The 14,674-nt window shown below is 50.4% G+C and overlaps 4 protein-coding genes across 4 annotated transcripts; 1 reads left to right on the top strand and 3 right to left on the bottom strand.

Moving 5' to 3' along the window:
• Nucleotides 1-26: 26 nt before the first annotated feature.
• On the bottom strand, nucleotides 27-4,776 carry BO97DRAFT_376157 (putative SNF2 family helicase/ATPase; the record flags this gene model as incomplete). Its single annotated transcript, XM_025693009.1, has 4 exons — nucleotides 27-727; nucleotides 797-1,254; nucleotides 1,309-4,492; nucleotides 4,558-4,776. 4 exons carry the CDS (start codon nucleotides 4,774-4,776, stop codon nucleotides 164-166), a joined length of 4,425 nt encoding a protein of 1,474 aa, XP_025547830.1. The 3' UTR covers nucleotides 27-163.
• Nucleotides 4,777-5,005: 229 nt separating this feature from the next.
• Nucleotides 5,006-6,692, bottom strand: BO97DRAFT_460214 (uncharacterized protein; the record flags this gene model as incomplete). The annotated part of the gene is made up of 2 exons (XM_025699331.1): nucleotides 5,006-6,453; nucleotides 6,503-6,692. 2 exons carry the CDS (start codon nucleotides 6,690-6,692, stop codon nucleotides 5,006-5,008), a joined length of 1,638 nt encoding a protein of 545 aa, XP_025547829.1.
• Nucleotides 6,693-7,667: 975 nt separating this feature from the next.
• swr1 (putative SNF2 family helicase/ATPase (Swr1)) lies at nucleotides 7,668-13,261 on the bottom strand. The gene has a single exon (XM_025695801.1). The coding sequence runs from the start codon at nucleotides 13,081-13,083 to the stop codon at nucleotides 7,990-7,992; it is 5,094 nt and encodes a 1,697-aa protein (XP_025547828.1). The 5' UTR covers nucleotides 13,084-13,261; the 3' UTR covers nucleotides 7,668-7,989.
• Nucleotides 13,262-13,510: 249 nt separating this feature from the next.
• BO97DRAFT_376151 (uncharacterized protein) lies at nucleotides 13,511-14,520 on the top strand. The gene is made up of 3 exons (XM_025693008.1): nucleotides 13,511-13,795; nucleotides 13,881-14,192; nucleotides 14,275-14,520. Exons 1-3 carry the CDS (start codon nucleotides 13,673-13,675, stop codon nucleotides 14,302-14,304), a joined length of 465 nt encoding a protein of 154 aa, XP_025547827.1. The 5' UTR covers nucleotides 13,511-13,672; the 3' UTR covers nucleotides 14,305-14,520.
• The last annotated feature ends 154 nt before the right edge of the window (nucleotides 14,521-14,674 follow it).

The raw sequence follows: 14,674 nt of genomic DNA, 5'->3' as shown, positions 1-14,674 counted from the left end.
TGTAAACATTGTAGTTATATTGACTAGTTATTATACAACGGAAGAACTATCTCTTGTCCTGGAAAAATAAGAGAAGTCTTCAGAGTTATACATAGATTTCCCTTCCCATTCATGTCAAAATATTCGAGTCGAGTTGACTTCGTGTTTGCGAAGGAGCGCAAGGCTATGCGTTCGCTGCGGCCGCCCTTCTTTGCTCAGCGGCTTCACCTCTTAAGAACCTCGCAACTTCGCCCTCGGCATTCATAATTGTGCCGTCCTTTGCTCGCTTGTTTCGGTTCGATCCACCAAAAAGGCATAGCCAGAGGTCATCCTTCTGCACAAGCTCACCACCGGAAACACCGCTCGCCATCATCTTGGTAAGGGGCGCATCTTCGATTTCAAGTGAATTCGCCGCATCGATTGCTGTTTCAGTCAAGTTGCCGTTGGCAGTCTCATGAGCGCCACATTTAGAAGCCTGTGGTAGATTGAATTCTTGAGCTCTTGTCTTTTGTGCAATATGTGCCAGACGACGCGACACAGAGAGGTCATAAATTGATTGCTCAACAGTGTCGGCAACCAGATACATCCAAACAGTGGTCGGACGTTGCTGACCTATGCGATGTACACGAGCAATGGCCTGAAGCTCAATCGCCGTGTTGATCAGAGGCTCGCAAAATATGACATGTGTTGCACAAACGAGATTGAGACCTGACGCATGAGCCCTGGCGTGCAAGAGCAGGCATTCGAGCTAGATGATAGGCAACTGTCAGCATTGAAATCAAATCAAACTATTGTAATCAACCCAGGCATGACACACCGCAGGATCGCTCTTAAACTGCTGCACCCCACCCTTGCTGTCGACACTGCTGAATCCTATCCTGAATCGCTTGAAGGCAGAAGCAAGCATTTCGCAAGACCATTGAGTGAAGACTATCGTTTTTGCCCCAGGGTCGTTCTCACGAAGCCATATCACGTGACGTGCTATGGTGTCAATCTTGGTGCCAAATGAGCAGTCTAAGTCGATCTGCTTGATTTCGTTTAGCGTACTGGAGCTGATATCGTTGTATATGGATCCTTGTGAAGAGGAGCGTTCAGATCCGACGTCAGTCGGTGCCCTTTCCTGTTGAACAATGATCTCGCGGGATTTATAGGATATCGGATGGAAGTCGGATGGCGCCTTTAATCTCAACTTACAGCTTGGGCACGTCCGATGTGCGACATACCAAAGCCGGAGACACTCGAGGCAGAATTGATGACCACAATGAGTCATAACTCCTTTTAGCTGTTAGCAAGGCCGCCCGATAGATGGCAAGAGGAGACTTTACTCACCTTCTTCTATAGTCGATTGACAAATCACGCATGTGGATTCATCTGTATCCGGCTCGTCTCGAAGATGAATGAGATAGCGATGTTTGGCCCGCAACGCCGATATCTTCCCGATTCGATCCTTTTCTTCTTTTACCTTTGCTTCAAAGGCGACCTCATCCAAAGGCTTGCCGACGCTTGACTCATCGAATGTTGCTACGGAATCAGATATGAGCTGCAGGCGCCGGTAGTACTCAAGACGGCAGTTCATTGTGTCGCGAAACATCTCGACCTCTCTTTCGAGGCTTGAGTTTACCTTTGCATGCTCTGCAGCCATGGTACTGGCATTCTTCAATACCCTACTGACGATTTCCAATTCAGCCTGAGCCCGAGTGCTTCCCTCAGTTGCCTGCCACTCCAGGGATGTGGTCAAGCTGCGAAGCTCACTGATAATGCCTCGGAGAGAGCCGAATTGAGGGTCGGGTCTGATACGACTTCGAACGTTCATGATTTTCAGGTACAGCTCTGGTGAAGGACCCTCGCCCTTCTGGGCTTGAATGATTCCGCCTTTGACTTCGTGAGCAATGAGCACATTCTTCTGCCCAGTAAGGCAGTCATGGCGATCAGCATACATGGCACGCAGAGCTTCCATATACACATACATCTCGCTCTGATGTGTCGTAGATCTCTCATATTCGTCGCCTTGGAGCTCCGACTCATCTTCTTGATCAATGAGTGACTGAGAGAGGAGATGAACCATGGTCAGGCGCCACTTGTCGTACTGTGCGGCATGCTCGTTCATAGCCTCGCAAAAGTCCTCAAAATTCTCAAGCACACGACGAGCCTCTATCCCTGTGCTGTACAAATGAGGTTTCATCTTGGGTATGACCACAAACCGCTTGTTCCGCAGCATTTCTTTGATAGTCTTCATATAATTCCCCACCTTCCCAGACACATCCGTTAACATTTCTTTCCGAACGGACTTTGCAATGGCGTAAGCCTCCTCTTCCTGTTTCTCGAGAAATTTGAACGCATCAGACTCAGGATCAGTGAGCTTGGGGTCCGACTTGATCTGATAATACGCATTTCCCAAGAAGAAGAGAGTCATGTGCTGTACTTCGAGAGCATTGCGCAGCCTGCTGCGGTATGCACTAATGCGATTATTGTCATCGTGGTTTGCCGCGTCAATAAATTCCAGTTCTTGATTAGTACTCCCCCTTGGAAGTGCCCGAACTCTTTCAATCTCTGTTCTTAATCGATCTCGAGATGATTCGACGATCTCGTTCGCTTTCGACAAACAACTGGCCCATAAATCACGTGCCTGTACTTTTTGCAAAGCATTTTCTAGCATTTGCCCTCGGCGAAGTTTGGAAAAAAGATCTGACCGTTCTTCTGCGTGTATGAGTAGGGTATTCTGGTCAATCATAGCCTCAAGCACGTCTTCCACTCTGCGCAAAGGGCCATTAAATCCAGCCGTGAGGCCTCGACGACGGTTCCCTGCAGGATGAAGACAAGTCTGGCGAAGTCTAACCAGCCAACTCCTCATTTTTTCAATCACTGGCCAGTCATCCGGATTCCAGTCATCACTGATAGGTGCACCTGAAAGATCAAGGCCACATTCTTCGCACATTTGCTCATACAGCTGTTTGTAATTTTGCTCTTCGATTGCAGTGAAAGGGATTGTGACAACAACTCTTTTTTGGGGGGGTAATCTCAATTCGGAACGTATGCGATCCTTAGAATGTCGCAGGGCGGTGGTATTGACGATATGCGCTAGAACCGGTCTAAAAGAAAGACACAGCCTGTTCCAGAAAGACCCACAGTAAGGCTCTAAACGTAAGAATAGAAGGATTCCGAGAAGGTCCGTAATGTCCTTGCGTATAGGGGTCCCAGTCACGACCCAGGCCATCTGCCGTGGAATCAAACGAGCAACTTTGGCTGCCGCACTGATACCACTTTCTATCATCTGGCCTTCATCCAGGCAAGTTCGCCACCAGTGAATCTGAACGAGAGGTGATCTCCTGGGCTTGAACCTTTTCTGATGCCGAAGATTTCGTTCTGGTGCATTTTCCGAATAATGGATCTCTCGAGAAAGAACGTTATAAGTTGTGAGGACAACATCATGGCCAGCCAACATCTCGATCAAACTCTTTTCCGGGACCTCCTGGTGACGATTGATACCCTCATAGTGGAAGACGCGCAGAGCCGGAGCGTGTAGCAGTAGTTCTTCTTTCCATTGTTCAAGAATTGCAGGTGGTGTTATAATCAATGTTGCTCCGGAGGGCGTGAGATCGCCGGTGCGACTTGAAGACTTACTCTCGGATAGCAGGTCCCTGCGGTGTAGGCATATTAAGCTGATCATTTCGACGGTCTTCCCTAGACCCATTTCTTCTGCCAGCAAACCGCCTTTTAATGTCTTATATGCATCATTCCAACCGGAAAAATCTGAGATAACGATCATGAAGAGATGGCTGGCATAACAAACTGCCCCGTCTGCATCTGTGATTTGGAAGAAGGAAGCTGGTAGGTCATTCTCCGCTTTCATTTCGACTGCCCCTTCCCTCTGCAAGAGCCACCTCACAGCACGTCTTTGGAAGGGGAAGAGCTGAGTCCCTGGAATGGCGAAGTCCATCTCTGGATCTGTGGGTGAGTTGGGTGGCACGTATACATTATCATAGAAATCGCGCGGTGACCAGCTCGGCCCCTGCCCCAGCCTTACTTTTTTCTGGTCGTACGTTCCGTTCTCCGCAAACCGATAATCGCTCTCCTTTAGGACGTACTTGGAGAACACCCTTATTGCGTCGGGGGATAGACGTCTGATGTCTGGGATATCTGCCGAGTCTTTCCACAGAATAGTAACCTCCAACCCGAAAGAGCTTCCATTGGGGTACCGATGCAAGGTTGCCTGGTAGCACACTGACGGTGCAATCTTGATGAATCGATCAGCGCAGATGAGGTTGGAAGCGAGTATTAAGTCGGCTCCGATGGCATCAATAACTTCAGCATTGGTGATCTGGTCTGTGAATAGAACTGTCTGTCCAGAGATTGCTAGCAGCTTTAGCTGGATCCTGTTGTCAATATTGCCACCATTTGCAGACGTAGCAGACTGGACAGGAGGGCATCTGATTGCATGAATCACAACCGGCAGATCTGAAATAACCTCAGCCGAGTGAGTTAAGTCTCCCGTGGTGTCCAAGGGAGCAAAGTTCTGTTTGATGACACTATTTAGTGGATGGATTTGACCTTATGTTGTCTTGGACGATCACTTACCACCAATTGCAAGTGAACCCGCGATAGTGTTATGTAGCCCCGCGGGACCCTCGATGCGGAAAGCCCGTTGATGGCTCTCAGACTCTGAGGTGCCGAAGCCAACTTGCGCCGCTTAATTGGGTGCTCAACATTCTCAGTGCCATTATTTACCAAGAAGGCACGACCCAGAGATTCGGGGACAGAACAGCCCGAGTAATTGACTTCTGCTGTTACTGCTGCCATGCTACATGTATGTATTGTACAATGGTGTAGGAACAGGGTGAGGCTGTGCCTGGGAGGCGATAGAAGAGGTGTCTTATCAGTTATAGCTCACGGTGGCTCACGTGCCGATAACAACTGTTTATCTATCTAAGAGCCCCCCAGCACGAATCATAACTACAGACGGTGATGGCTGAAGCAAACATAAGGTCAGGCAGTGATCGAAGATGCCTAGGCACTTTGACTGTCTGTGTCATATAACACTGCCGTTGACTGCATGCACTTGTCGATCGTATGAGACACCATTCGCATTAGATTTGAAATAATCGCTCGTTTCGCCGTATGAAATACTGGCCTCCAAAGTCGATTTATAGAAAGCTGTACCCCATTGCTCAGTGTGCAAACTCAGAGGGCCTGAGGTGAGAGTGTACGTCGAGATGCCCAGTGCCCCCGTAGCGTCAATATCCAGACCCCTGCGCATCGAAGCATTAATAATAAGCCCGTCATCTAAGTTGTACGTCTGGTTGCAAGACAAGGGATAATCAAAGGTGACCTCGTTGACTTCGTTGTTTTCGCCTCCTATGAGCTGAGTACGACCAGAAGTACGTTGGTGGGTAGTTTGGCTCAGACCTTGCTGGTTCAAGGACCCATAATTCGAGTAGGAGAGGTTCTGGCTCCAGGTATAATCAGAGGACTTGACTGTGATAGTTCGCCACGCACTGATCGAGTAGGCCAGTGTCTCATTTACTCCGGTTGCATTGTGCACAAGATTCCGCGTTGCTACAAAGCTCGGTGAGGAAGCTGATATATCTGGCTTGTGACTAGAAGAATTGTGCGACGCGACATTATCCAGATATAGGAAGATTGTCCCGGTCACGATCCAATAGGGTCCAATAGTATCGGAGAATGTGATAGATTTATCCTCTGAAACATCGAGTCCTGTGACTCTAATCTCGAATGAATGGGTCTTGTTGTCCCTGAGCATAGTGAGGAAGGGTGATATGTCGATTTCGGGCTGTCTCAAATCGAAGGCGTCAATGCCAACAATCGGACGCCAGAAGCCTGGCGCTATGCCGCCAGTGAAGATGATGGGAAAAGGCCAAACCACTCCCGCCATCACACCATCAATATAGAGCTGAACCTCGCGAAAGGGAGAGTACCCATATAGCTCCCCTATGGTGCTATTGAAAGACCATGAATCTTGTGTGAAGACGTTCGACCACCAAAATTCTTCTGTCGATTGACCAGTCGCGGAGACTGAGACAACAGCACGCGAGGTAGCTGGGGGGATCCGATGAAGCACCTTTGCGTTATCTGATGGAAGCTCAAATTCGCTGGACGAGTTCTGAGCCGACTTCCGCGCGGAAATCGGCAAAATGGCGTCTGGCGTCTTCACGTTTCCTTTGTAGGAGAAATGGGCCGTCAGTGTTGTATTGTAATACCCAGTGTAGACATTGGTGATGATGTTTCCCAGGTCAAAAATAACCTTTTGTGGCTCCCTAAGGAGAGTGTTGAACTGGGAAATATCTTTAACATAGGTCCAAACAATGCCATTGCTAGTGGGCTCAGCCGTTGATGTTCGATACACTTCTATATCACCAAGGTATAGGATTGCAAGGCGGTCATACTGCCTGCCTTTGGAGGTGATAGTCAGATTGATCCGAACCGTGTCAAAGGTGCAGTGCGGAGGTTCATAGGCCCCTGTGCACGTCAGTATAAGCCATTTCTCTGGTCTATTCGTGACACTCACCCACATAAGGCTGGCCATAGCTGTAGCCAAAGTCATGATGCACTAAAACTGTCTCCTCATTGCATTGCTCGTACCCATCGTCTACAATAGGTACAGGCTGATACACCTCGAATACCTCCAGAAGGGCGCAAGCCTGCTGATAGAAGATGAGAAGCCTGAGCCATAAAGCGGGGCGAAAGGTCAACAGCATGTCGATAGCGTTACCCCCAGCCTTGCGAGGTAACTGATGATCAGGGTGTTGAAGTTGAGTGGGCGAGGTGCTTGAAGCAGCAGTTGCCGTTGTTTCGCACAAGGTCGGCAGGGAGGGAGGAGAGGGGAAAATATTATTTATTCTCTGCATTTCACAGCGGGCATAGTCACAATGCTTAGCGGTGCTAGTACGCGAGCAACTGTCCATTCGACCTATGGGCGTAATCTCCGAGCCATGAATAGGACAGGTTCTACGGAGTAGCCTGCCTGGTCTTCCCTTTCGCCGACCATAAGATAGTGAAAGCAGGTGCATGCCGGATTATCATCAGTAGACTTACACTTGCAGTGGGGGGAGGGGGAAAAAGCTACTAGCTTGGCTCGAGCATCAACAGCATTATTTCTCATGCCAGAATCCGACGGTGAACCGAGATTGCTTGACGAGCTAACATTAACTAGCGGAGCTGAGGTACATGAAGGTGCACCAATTGCAAGTTTAGATCCGACCTCTCATCCTTTTTGTTGACCAAGCTAGCTACCGTTGCAGGTTTCAGATCGGTCGACCTGCCTTGATTTGATTTGATGTTGTTCGACAAGCTCCGCGTGTCCCTCAAAATACTTATCTTTTGAAGATGGGAGATCAGGAACGGAAGAGGTGGTTCTGATTCAAATTTGTCTTCGGGTACCGGCAGATAACAGCTGAAAGTTCAATCGCCCGCAGTTGGAGGAAGAAAACGGAATGAAGCCAGCCTTTGGCTCAACCCAGCTCGAAATGGATCGGAAGACTGTCCATTGATTAAAGTGATAAGACATATATCACTACGATATCTATCCAAGCGAAATTAGCCTATGGCACACACACTGGCACTAAAAGTTGGAAGGTAGGTGTGAATAATCATAATACAAGGAGTGGTGGTGGCAGTCCGCCGCGGACGTAATAATAACAATGATAGTAATATAACATCAAAGAATGAGGAAAGGGGGTAACAAAACCAACAGTTATCTACTTGTTTCTTGTTCTTCTCTGGGTTTCGCCATGTTTCCTTTCTTTCCCAGATATATAAAACACGAGACGCCCGCTAAACTCCAACCCTGTCTTTCTCATCGCCTGGCTTGTGCACGAAAAACGTGAGAGGAGAAGGAAGAACAGCGTGAGAAGAGAAGGCAGTAAACAATGTGTGCTAGGATAAAGCACACAGGTGTAGAAGGTAGAAGTCATTAATGTCAAACACGCATACACATACACATGGAGGCTTGCGCTTCCGTACTTGCTTACAAGAGAACTGCATAATGGGCCTTCCTCAGCGTCGTCGCTTCCGAAGACGGTGCTCTTTGCCCTTCTTAGACTTCGATTTGCTCTTGTCTGCCGGCAAAACGAGTGGCTCATCCTTCATATTCCACTCCATAAACCGAAGCAAGTAGTCATCGACATGGCCGAGCTGGGGCTCAACATCCACAGATTCGTCCACGGTGTGAACTTGTGGCGTAGTCAAGAGTTGTGGCCCAGGAGTACCCGAGGCTTCATCGTCTCCTATGGAAACCCCCGCAGTCGCAAGCGGCGTACTGGCCTGCGTCTGGCCGGGAGTACGATCATCAAAGTCGCCATCGTCAGCGTGCTCCAACTCCTTTTGAGCATTTTTAGCTGCGTCAATATCCTCCTTGTCTTCGGCTTGTTCGAAAACCCGAGCACTGCCGGAGACCCGATTCTCGAGCACCCGATCCATCGCAGCGCTGGCTTCATCTTGACTCTCGGGCACATCGTCGCTGTTGATCATGTCGCGGACATCCAGCTTGGTAAAGTAGTCAGTGGTAAACTCACCCTCTTGAATGACAACGTCGTCCAACATCCGCTTCTGATTAGCTTTGCGGAGGATGTTGGATTCAATCGTGTACTCAGAGACAAACCGGTAGATGTGGACATCGCGAGTTTGTCCAATACGGTGACAACGATCCTGGCACTGCTTGTCCATGGCCGGGTTCCAGTCCAGATCATAGAAGATCACGGTATCGGCGCCAGTCAAATTGATACCCAAGCCACCAGAACGACTGGATAGAATGAATGCCAAAATGCGGTTGTCGTTGTTGAACCGATCAGTGAGAATCTGACGCTGCTCGACTTTGGTGGTGCCGTCCAATCTTAAGTAGCGGTGGCCGTGAATGTTCAGGAATTGTTCCAGAATGTCAAGCATCTTCGTCATCTGAGTGAAGATCAAAGCCCTGTGTCCGCCCGCTTTGAGATCTCGAAGTAGCTTGTCGAGTCGTTGCAACTTGCCACAGTCGTACTGCAAAAGTCTCTTGTCCGGGAAGGCGATTGACAATCGCATCTGTGCTTCATGGAATGGATCATAGGGTGGAAAGCGTTCTTTCTTGGTGAGATGTCGGGTTTCAATGGGGGTCAAGGCTGCCGCGGTGACCCCGGCAGCAACTGCTGCAGGGGTAACACAAGCAAATCGCTGAACGTAGCCATCCATTGCCTGGGAACGTTCTTCGATTGACAAGATCATCGATGCGAGAACGGATGAGCGGCTTGACAGCCAGTCCGCTAGGGAGCGTTTTCGCAAGGGGCCTTTGGAAGTCGGTCGCTGCTTGCTGTCTGCCGTGAGAAACTCAATGAGGCTCGACCCGTATACCGGGCGGCGGCCGTGTCGTTTCGATTCAAAGTAGAGACACCGCTCTAATTCCGCCATTCTCCTTTTCCTGGACTCGTTCTCCAAAGCATCTAAGGTGGACTGCACGCTCGAGCCGTTGAAGATCATCTGCCAATTGGTGCGATGATATTGCTGCTCCCGTAGCGTGTTGAAAGGGCCGTACGCCATGAGCCTAGTACTGTCATCCGCTAGCCTGCGGGAGATATCTTCGCGAGAGATGGGAACCAGATTGAGAAAGTCCAGGTCGAGTTTTGTGAGCGGATGTTCATACAACAAGCGTCGGCGCACGAGAAGATCCTTGATCTCATATTCAGTCGCCACAGAGCGCGACATAGCAAACGACGTCGAAATTGGACGTGTCTCAAAGAGATCGGGGTGGTTGCAGACTTTGCGCAGTTGCATCAGGCAGTTGATGATGGAGAGGTAGTTGCCCGAAGCAAGAGTCTCTTTGGTCTGCGCCCTAGACATAAATCCATCATACAAATACCGCTGGCGCTTGGAGAGTCGGCAGTAAACAACATGTTCGTACTTGGCTGGCATTTGCTTCTCAACATCGGCCTTCAGGCGACGCAGAATGTAGGGTCGCAGAACAGTGTGAAGCTTGGTGACAACTTTTTTGGCTTCGTCATCCATTGTCTCCCGGCCATGCTCCAGGATTTGCTCGACTGGGCGTCGGAACCACTCGGAGAAATTTCTCAGATCTGCAAAGGCCTCCATGCCCTCCTCGTCGCTGTCTGACGGCATTAAGAAGAAAAGTAAGGACCATAGTTCAGTCAGATTGTTCTGAAGGGGCGTCCCGGTGAGCAAAAGACGAGCCCTGGTCCTAAAGGTGAGCAGCGCTTGCCACCTCTGAGAACGGAAATTCTTGATGTTATGAGCTTCGTCGAGAATCATATAGTGCCAGCCTCTCCTTTTCAACACCTGCTGGTCCTGTAAGACAAGCTGGTAAGAAGTGATTAATACATTCCAACTCGTATCATCCATCCAGCCCTTGCGCTTTTGCCGACGCTCTTCTTGATTTCCATAGTAGGTCATGATTTTGAAGCCTGGGCACCATTTCTTGAACTCCATCTCCCAGTTGAGGATTACACTCGTGGGAACTACCACCAAGTGAGGGCCCCAGACTTCATGCTCAACAGCCAAATGTGCCAACAAAGCTATTGTTTGAATGGTCTTGCCAAGACCCATCTCATCGGCAAGAATTCCATTGATGTGGTTCGTATAGAGGCCAGCTAGCCAGTCCAAGCCAAAGTGTTGATATTCTCGCAGGGTCCCCCGGAGCAGATGCGGAACCGGGGTCTTCAGTCCGGGAGCTGAGGGGTCCATGGTCTGTAGCTGCTGTTCCGGCGTTTCGTATGACGAAACAGATTCCGGTTCAGAAGGTTTCGTGGCAATGGTTCCTGGGGATGCTTCACTGGACGGCTCCTTACTCGGAAAGACATCAGGTTCTTCAGAGTGGTTAAAATCTTCGCCATGGCTTGCTTGGTTTTGCACCTCAGGTTCGATTGCTAGATCCGAGGTTTCGAGGGCAGCCGCATCCGTCATCTCGAAGTCTGACGTTTCGAATTCACCAGGAGTGGATTCAGGAGTGGATTCAGAAGTGGATTCAGGAGTGAGTTCGGAAGCAGGCTGGGGGCAACGGACGGGCGCAGGCGAAGCCTTGGAGATTCCGGGCGACGCGAATGGATCTCTTGCGGGTCCATTTGGTACAAGGGAGACTTCATCAGGGTCTTCTGGCTCCTCATCATCTTCCTCACCACCTGATGCTACCTTTGCATCAGCTTCGGCATCGTTATCAGTGACAACTTCGTCATCGCTTTCATCGTCCAGAGCAATATCCTTAGACGAGAAAAATCCCAACAATCCAGGCCCATTGTTGTTTTCCTCTTCTGAGTCCGCCTCGTCATATTCCTCACTGCTACTCATGTCGTCATCGTCCATGTCAGTGGACTCGTCTTCGCTATCGTCCATGAGCATTGGATCAACTTCCTCGAGCTCAATATACTGCTCGGATTGGGCCTTCGTAGACGGGTTGAGTGAATCCTCAACGCCATCTAACGCACGATCAATTTCTGAAGTCTCGCCACCAGTGACAGAAGCCGGGTCGTCAGTGACCACGGAGTCATGATCGGAGTGAACAGCGGCTTCCGGAAGATTGGCGTATTTTGACCGTAGCTCCTCGGCTGTTAAGCCCTCATCATCATCAACATCGTTACCGTCCTCGCTCTCAGAGTCTGATGAGGACATATTATCTTCGTCTTCTCCGTCATCTGACAGGTCATCTGACCCCGCTTGCTCCCCGTCGCTTGAATCGAGGGCGTCACTCTCGGCTTCACCGAGGATTTCCATACGTCTCTTCTCAAAGAGCATCGTTGATTGTTTGATCGCACGATCCAACGCCTGTTGGTCTTCTGCTTTTCGCTCTTCCTCCCAGCGTGCTAAACGCACCCTATCAACCTCGGCCCGTGCTAGGTCAAACATTTTCTGAAGATCCTTGGCCAGCTGTTTACGCTTCCCTCTTATCTCCTCCTGTTGCTCCCGGAGAATATCTTCCGGATCTTTGTTGCGCTTCCTCCATGCATCGGCACACCACTGAGCGAACAGTCTCGCCGTATTGCGATGACGTCTATGCTCTTGATCAAGAAGTTTTTTGAAGTAAGATACGTGGGCCACGAGATGGTCTTGATGAGAATACTGCTGGGGCGGTTCCTCCTGCTGCTCTGGTAAGAACGCAGAGCATACTTCCGGGCTCAAGAGGCCCCCCGGCTCCGCCGCTAATGCAATTCGGCGTCGCTTCAGAGCCTCCTCAAGCGCTTCGGCTGGCGCGAGAACGGCGGGGTCCCTTGTCTTACTGTCATCGCTATCCAGCCATTCCTTGAATGAGCCGTATTTTCGGGGCGGCAGAACATGGGATGGATGCTGAATCTCAATCACCGGTCGCTTGACTTTGATCCGCAGGCGCGGTACTGGCTGGTCGGGATCATCAACAAAATCATCATAACTGCCATGTTCGACCTCTTGGTCTGAGCCGTCCTCATCTTTTGCAGTGACATATGTACTTGTATTCAAGGACGAACGACTGTGTCGAGTGGAGCCATTGATACCGCCCTGGGAAACTCGACGCGAAGTGCTAGAGCTGTGCGATCTCGTGCGGGTCTGAAGCTGCTTGGATGCCGACGATTGCGATATCAAACTTTGTCTCCCTGTAGACCTCCTTGTTGCGGTAGTTCGAGTAGAACCGTTGACCAAGCCATTGCCAGCTGTAGACCTTCCATTCCGCTCTGACTGCGTTGAGGTGGAAAATGGCGACGACGCAATTCCTTTCGAGCCAGATGACGTATTTTTAATTACAGTCTTATTCTGGGCCGCACGTGTGTGTCTTTTATCGGAGGACGGACTCTGCAGCTCGAGAGGAAGCGCGTTGACTCGCGACGACTTGCGCCTGCCATCCTGAATGAAAGATGTCGGCCCATCGTGGCCGGCCTTCTTCCAAGGGGGCGAAGCTGGACGGGAGGACGAGCGACGAGAGGGTGTAGAACTCGCGAGCTTACGCCTCTTCGATGGAGGTCCGTCGGGATGGTCGGTAACAGGTCCGTCGTCTTCGGTTTGGAGAACAGCAGGAATCGAGTCGCGGGTCACAGAAGGTGTCGGAAGCTCCGTGGGAAGGACATCGGACGGGATGGCGGCGATTTCGGGGGTCACGCTTTCATCTTGGAGTAAAATTCCGTTCGGGCTACCGTTTTGCATGTCTTGTAATGACGGAGACAGGGGCCCTCTGGACAGCTGACCCCAGTTTTCCCAGCGAGGACGCGGTCGAGATGGGAGAAAATGACATCAACGGGTAGAGAATCTTGAATCAAAGTGCCACGAGAAATTTGGCATAGTTATCGGCACTGTAGCGTGACTGGCAGGCGAAGACCTACACGGAGGGAGTGATTGCGTTGAAGAGGTGGTTTTTTCGTCCGGTGACTTGGAGGCGGACGGGGCGCGCCGTGTACTAGTTAAAGCAAGTAAAGTATGTAAGCTTGTCCGCCTTTGGAGCCTGAGGCCGTCAAGAGTCTCCGCCTTTGCTTTCCACCAATCACCCCCTCAGGATTCCCCGTCATCTCCCAAGTCGCTCCATTCAGTTTCAACTTCCAATCGAGCTTCTCCCTCCTCCCTCTGCGGTGCCCTCCACCTTGTCACTACACACTTCCCGACTTCCTCCGAACCTGTTCACAGCGCGAAAGGGTGAGTGGCTTGTGTATCTATTTCTTATACAATTGGTTCATTTTTCTATGTTCTGCGCCCTCAATTGTCTCTCTGGGAACTAACTCATCTCAAATCCAATTATCAGATGCTGTCTCAACGGATCTTGGCCCGGCGCCTGCCCCAGGTGACCGCTCGCGTCACCATCCCCCGTGCTTCTTTCTCCCAAGTTCGCAGCCTGGCTGCGCCAGAGCTCGATGATCCTTTGCAGGTATGAGCTGATAGACAGCCCCAAACCCCGCCCTCGATCACTGGCACATCCAGAAGAATTGACACCACCTCCTTTCCGCTTGCAGAACGGCAACTACCAGAATCCTCCCCGTATGAAGCGGGCCTTCAGAGATCCTTATGGCGACTGGTGGGATAAGCAGGAGCGACGCAACTTCGGCGAGCCCGTCCACGAGGAGAACGAGATTCTAGGTGTCTTCAGTCCCGAACAATATACCCATGTGACGCCTGGCAAGGGTATCCTCCAGATCGGAGCTTTTGTTGTGGCCTTCCTGGGTCTATGCGGCACCGTCAGCCTTTTCTACCCTGACAAGCCCAGCGTTCCCAGGACCTTCCCCGGCGGCTTGGAGAAGGAGCTGGGCGGACCCAATGCTCTTACCGTATGTCGATACTCCATCTTCCTTTCTGATATGCTTTGTACACATGATTTGTACTGACCGCTGTGTTCTTATTTTTCTTTAGGCCCGTAAATCCGACGAGGACTCGTGGTGATCGATTCTATTCTTTGATGCTATGTAAATAAGTACAATATGATTTGCGTTATCGTCTTCAGCCTTCCGTGCGTGGTCTCGGCCAAGGTCGATGCACGAGGAAATAATTATCTTCGATTGCGATTTTTCCAAGCGGGCCTCAGATGCGTAAGGATTCGCATCGCCTAGCTATTACCATCCCGCAGTCCTCATGTGAATAGGTCAGGGCATGCATAGGAACTGGTTTATAAACATTACTCTGGCTCTCGGTCAACGGAGAAACTCGATATGAAGATCTCTGCGTAGGGAACATGATCCAATTGGGGCAATCAAACTACGAATTAGCCACAGCCTATGCGATTCTACTATTCTCCCCGTATCATAATTGTCGA

Source organism: Aspergillus homomorphus (genome assembly GCF_003184865.1).
Source record: "Aspergillus homomorphus CBS 101889 unplaced genomic scaffold BO97scaffold_45, whole genome shotgun sequence".
NCBI classification, from domain to species: Eukaryota; Fungi; Ascomycota; class Eurotiomycetes; order Eurotiales; family Aspergillaceae; genus Aspergillus; species Aspergillus homomorphus.
Note: the sequence above shows the minus strand (reverse complement) of the source record. Positions and strands in the feature narration are given on the sequence as shown.

Bases quoted from the DNA above. Each gene is read 5' to 3' on its own strand.
- swr1 (XM_025695801.1), bottom strand. From the start codon at position 13,083: ATGCAAAACGGTAGCCCGAACGGAATTTTACTCCAAGATGAAAGCGTG.
- BO97DRAFT_376151 (XM_025693008.1), top strand. From the start codon at position 13,673: ATGCTGTCTCAACGGATCTTGGCCCGGCGCCTGCCCCAGGTGACCGCT. The intron at 13,796-13,880 runs GTATGAGCTGAT...TTCCGCTTGCAG, and splicing joins AGCTCGATGATCCTTTGCAG to AACGGCAACTACCAGAATCC. The intron at 14,193-14,274 runs GTATGTCGATAC...ATTTTTCTTTAG, and splicing joins GCGGACCCAATGCTCTTACC to GCCCGTAAATCCGACGAGGA.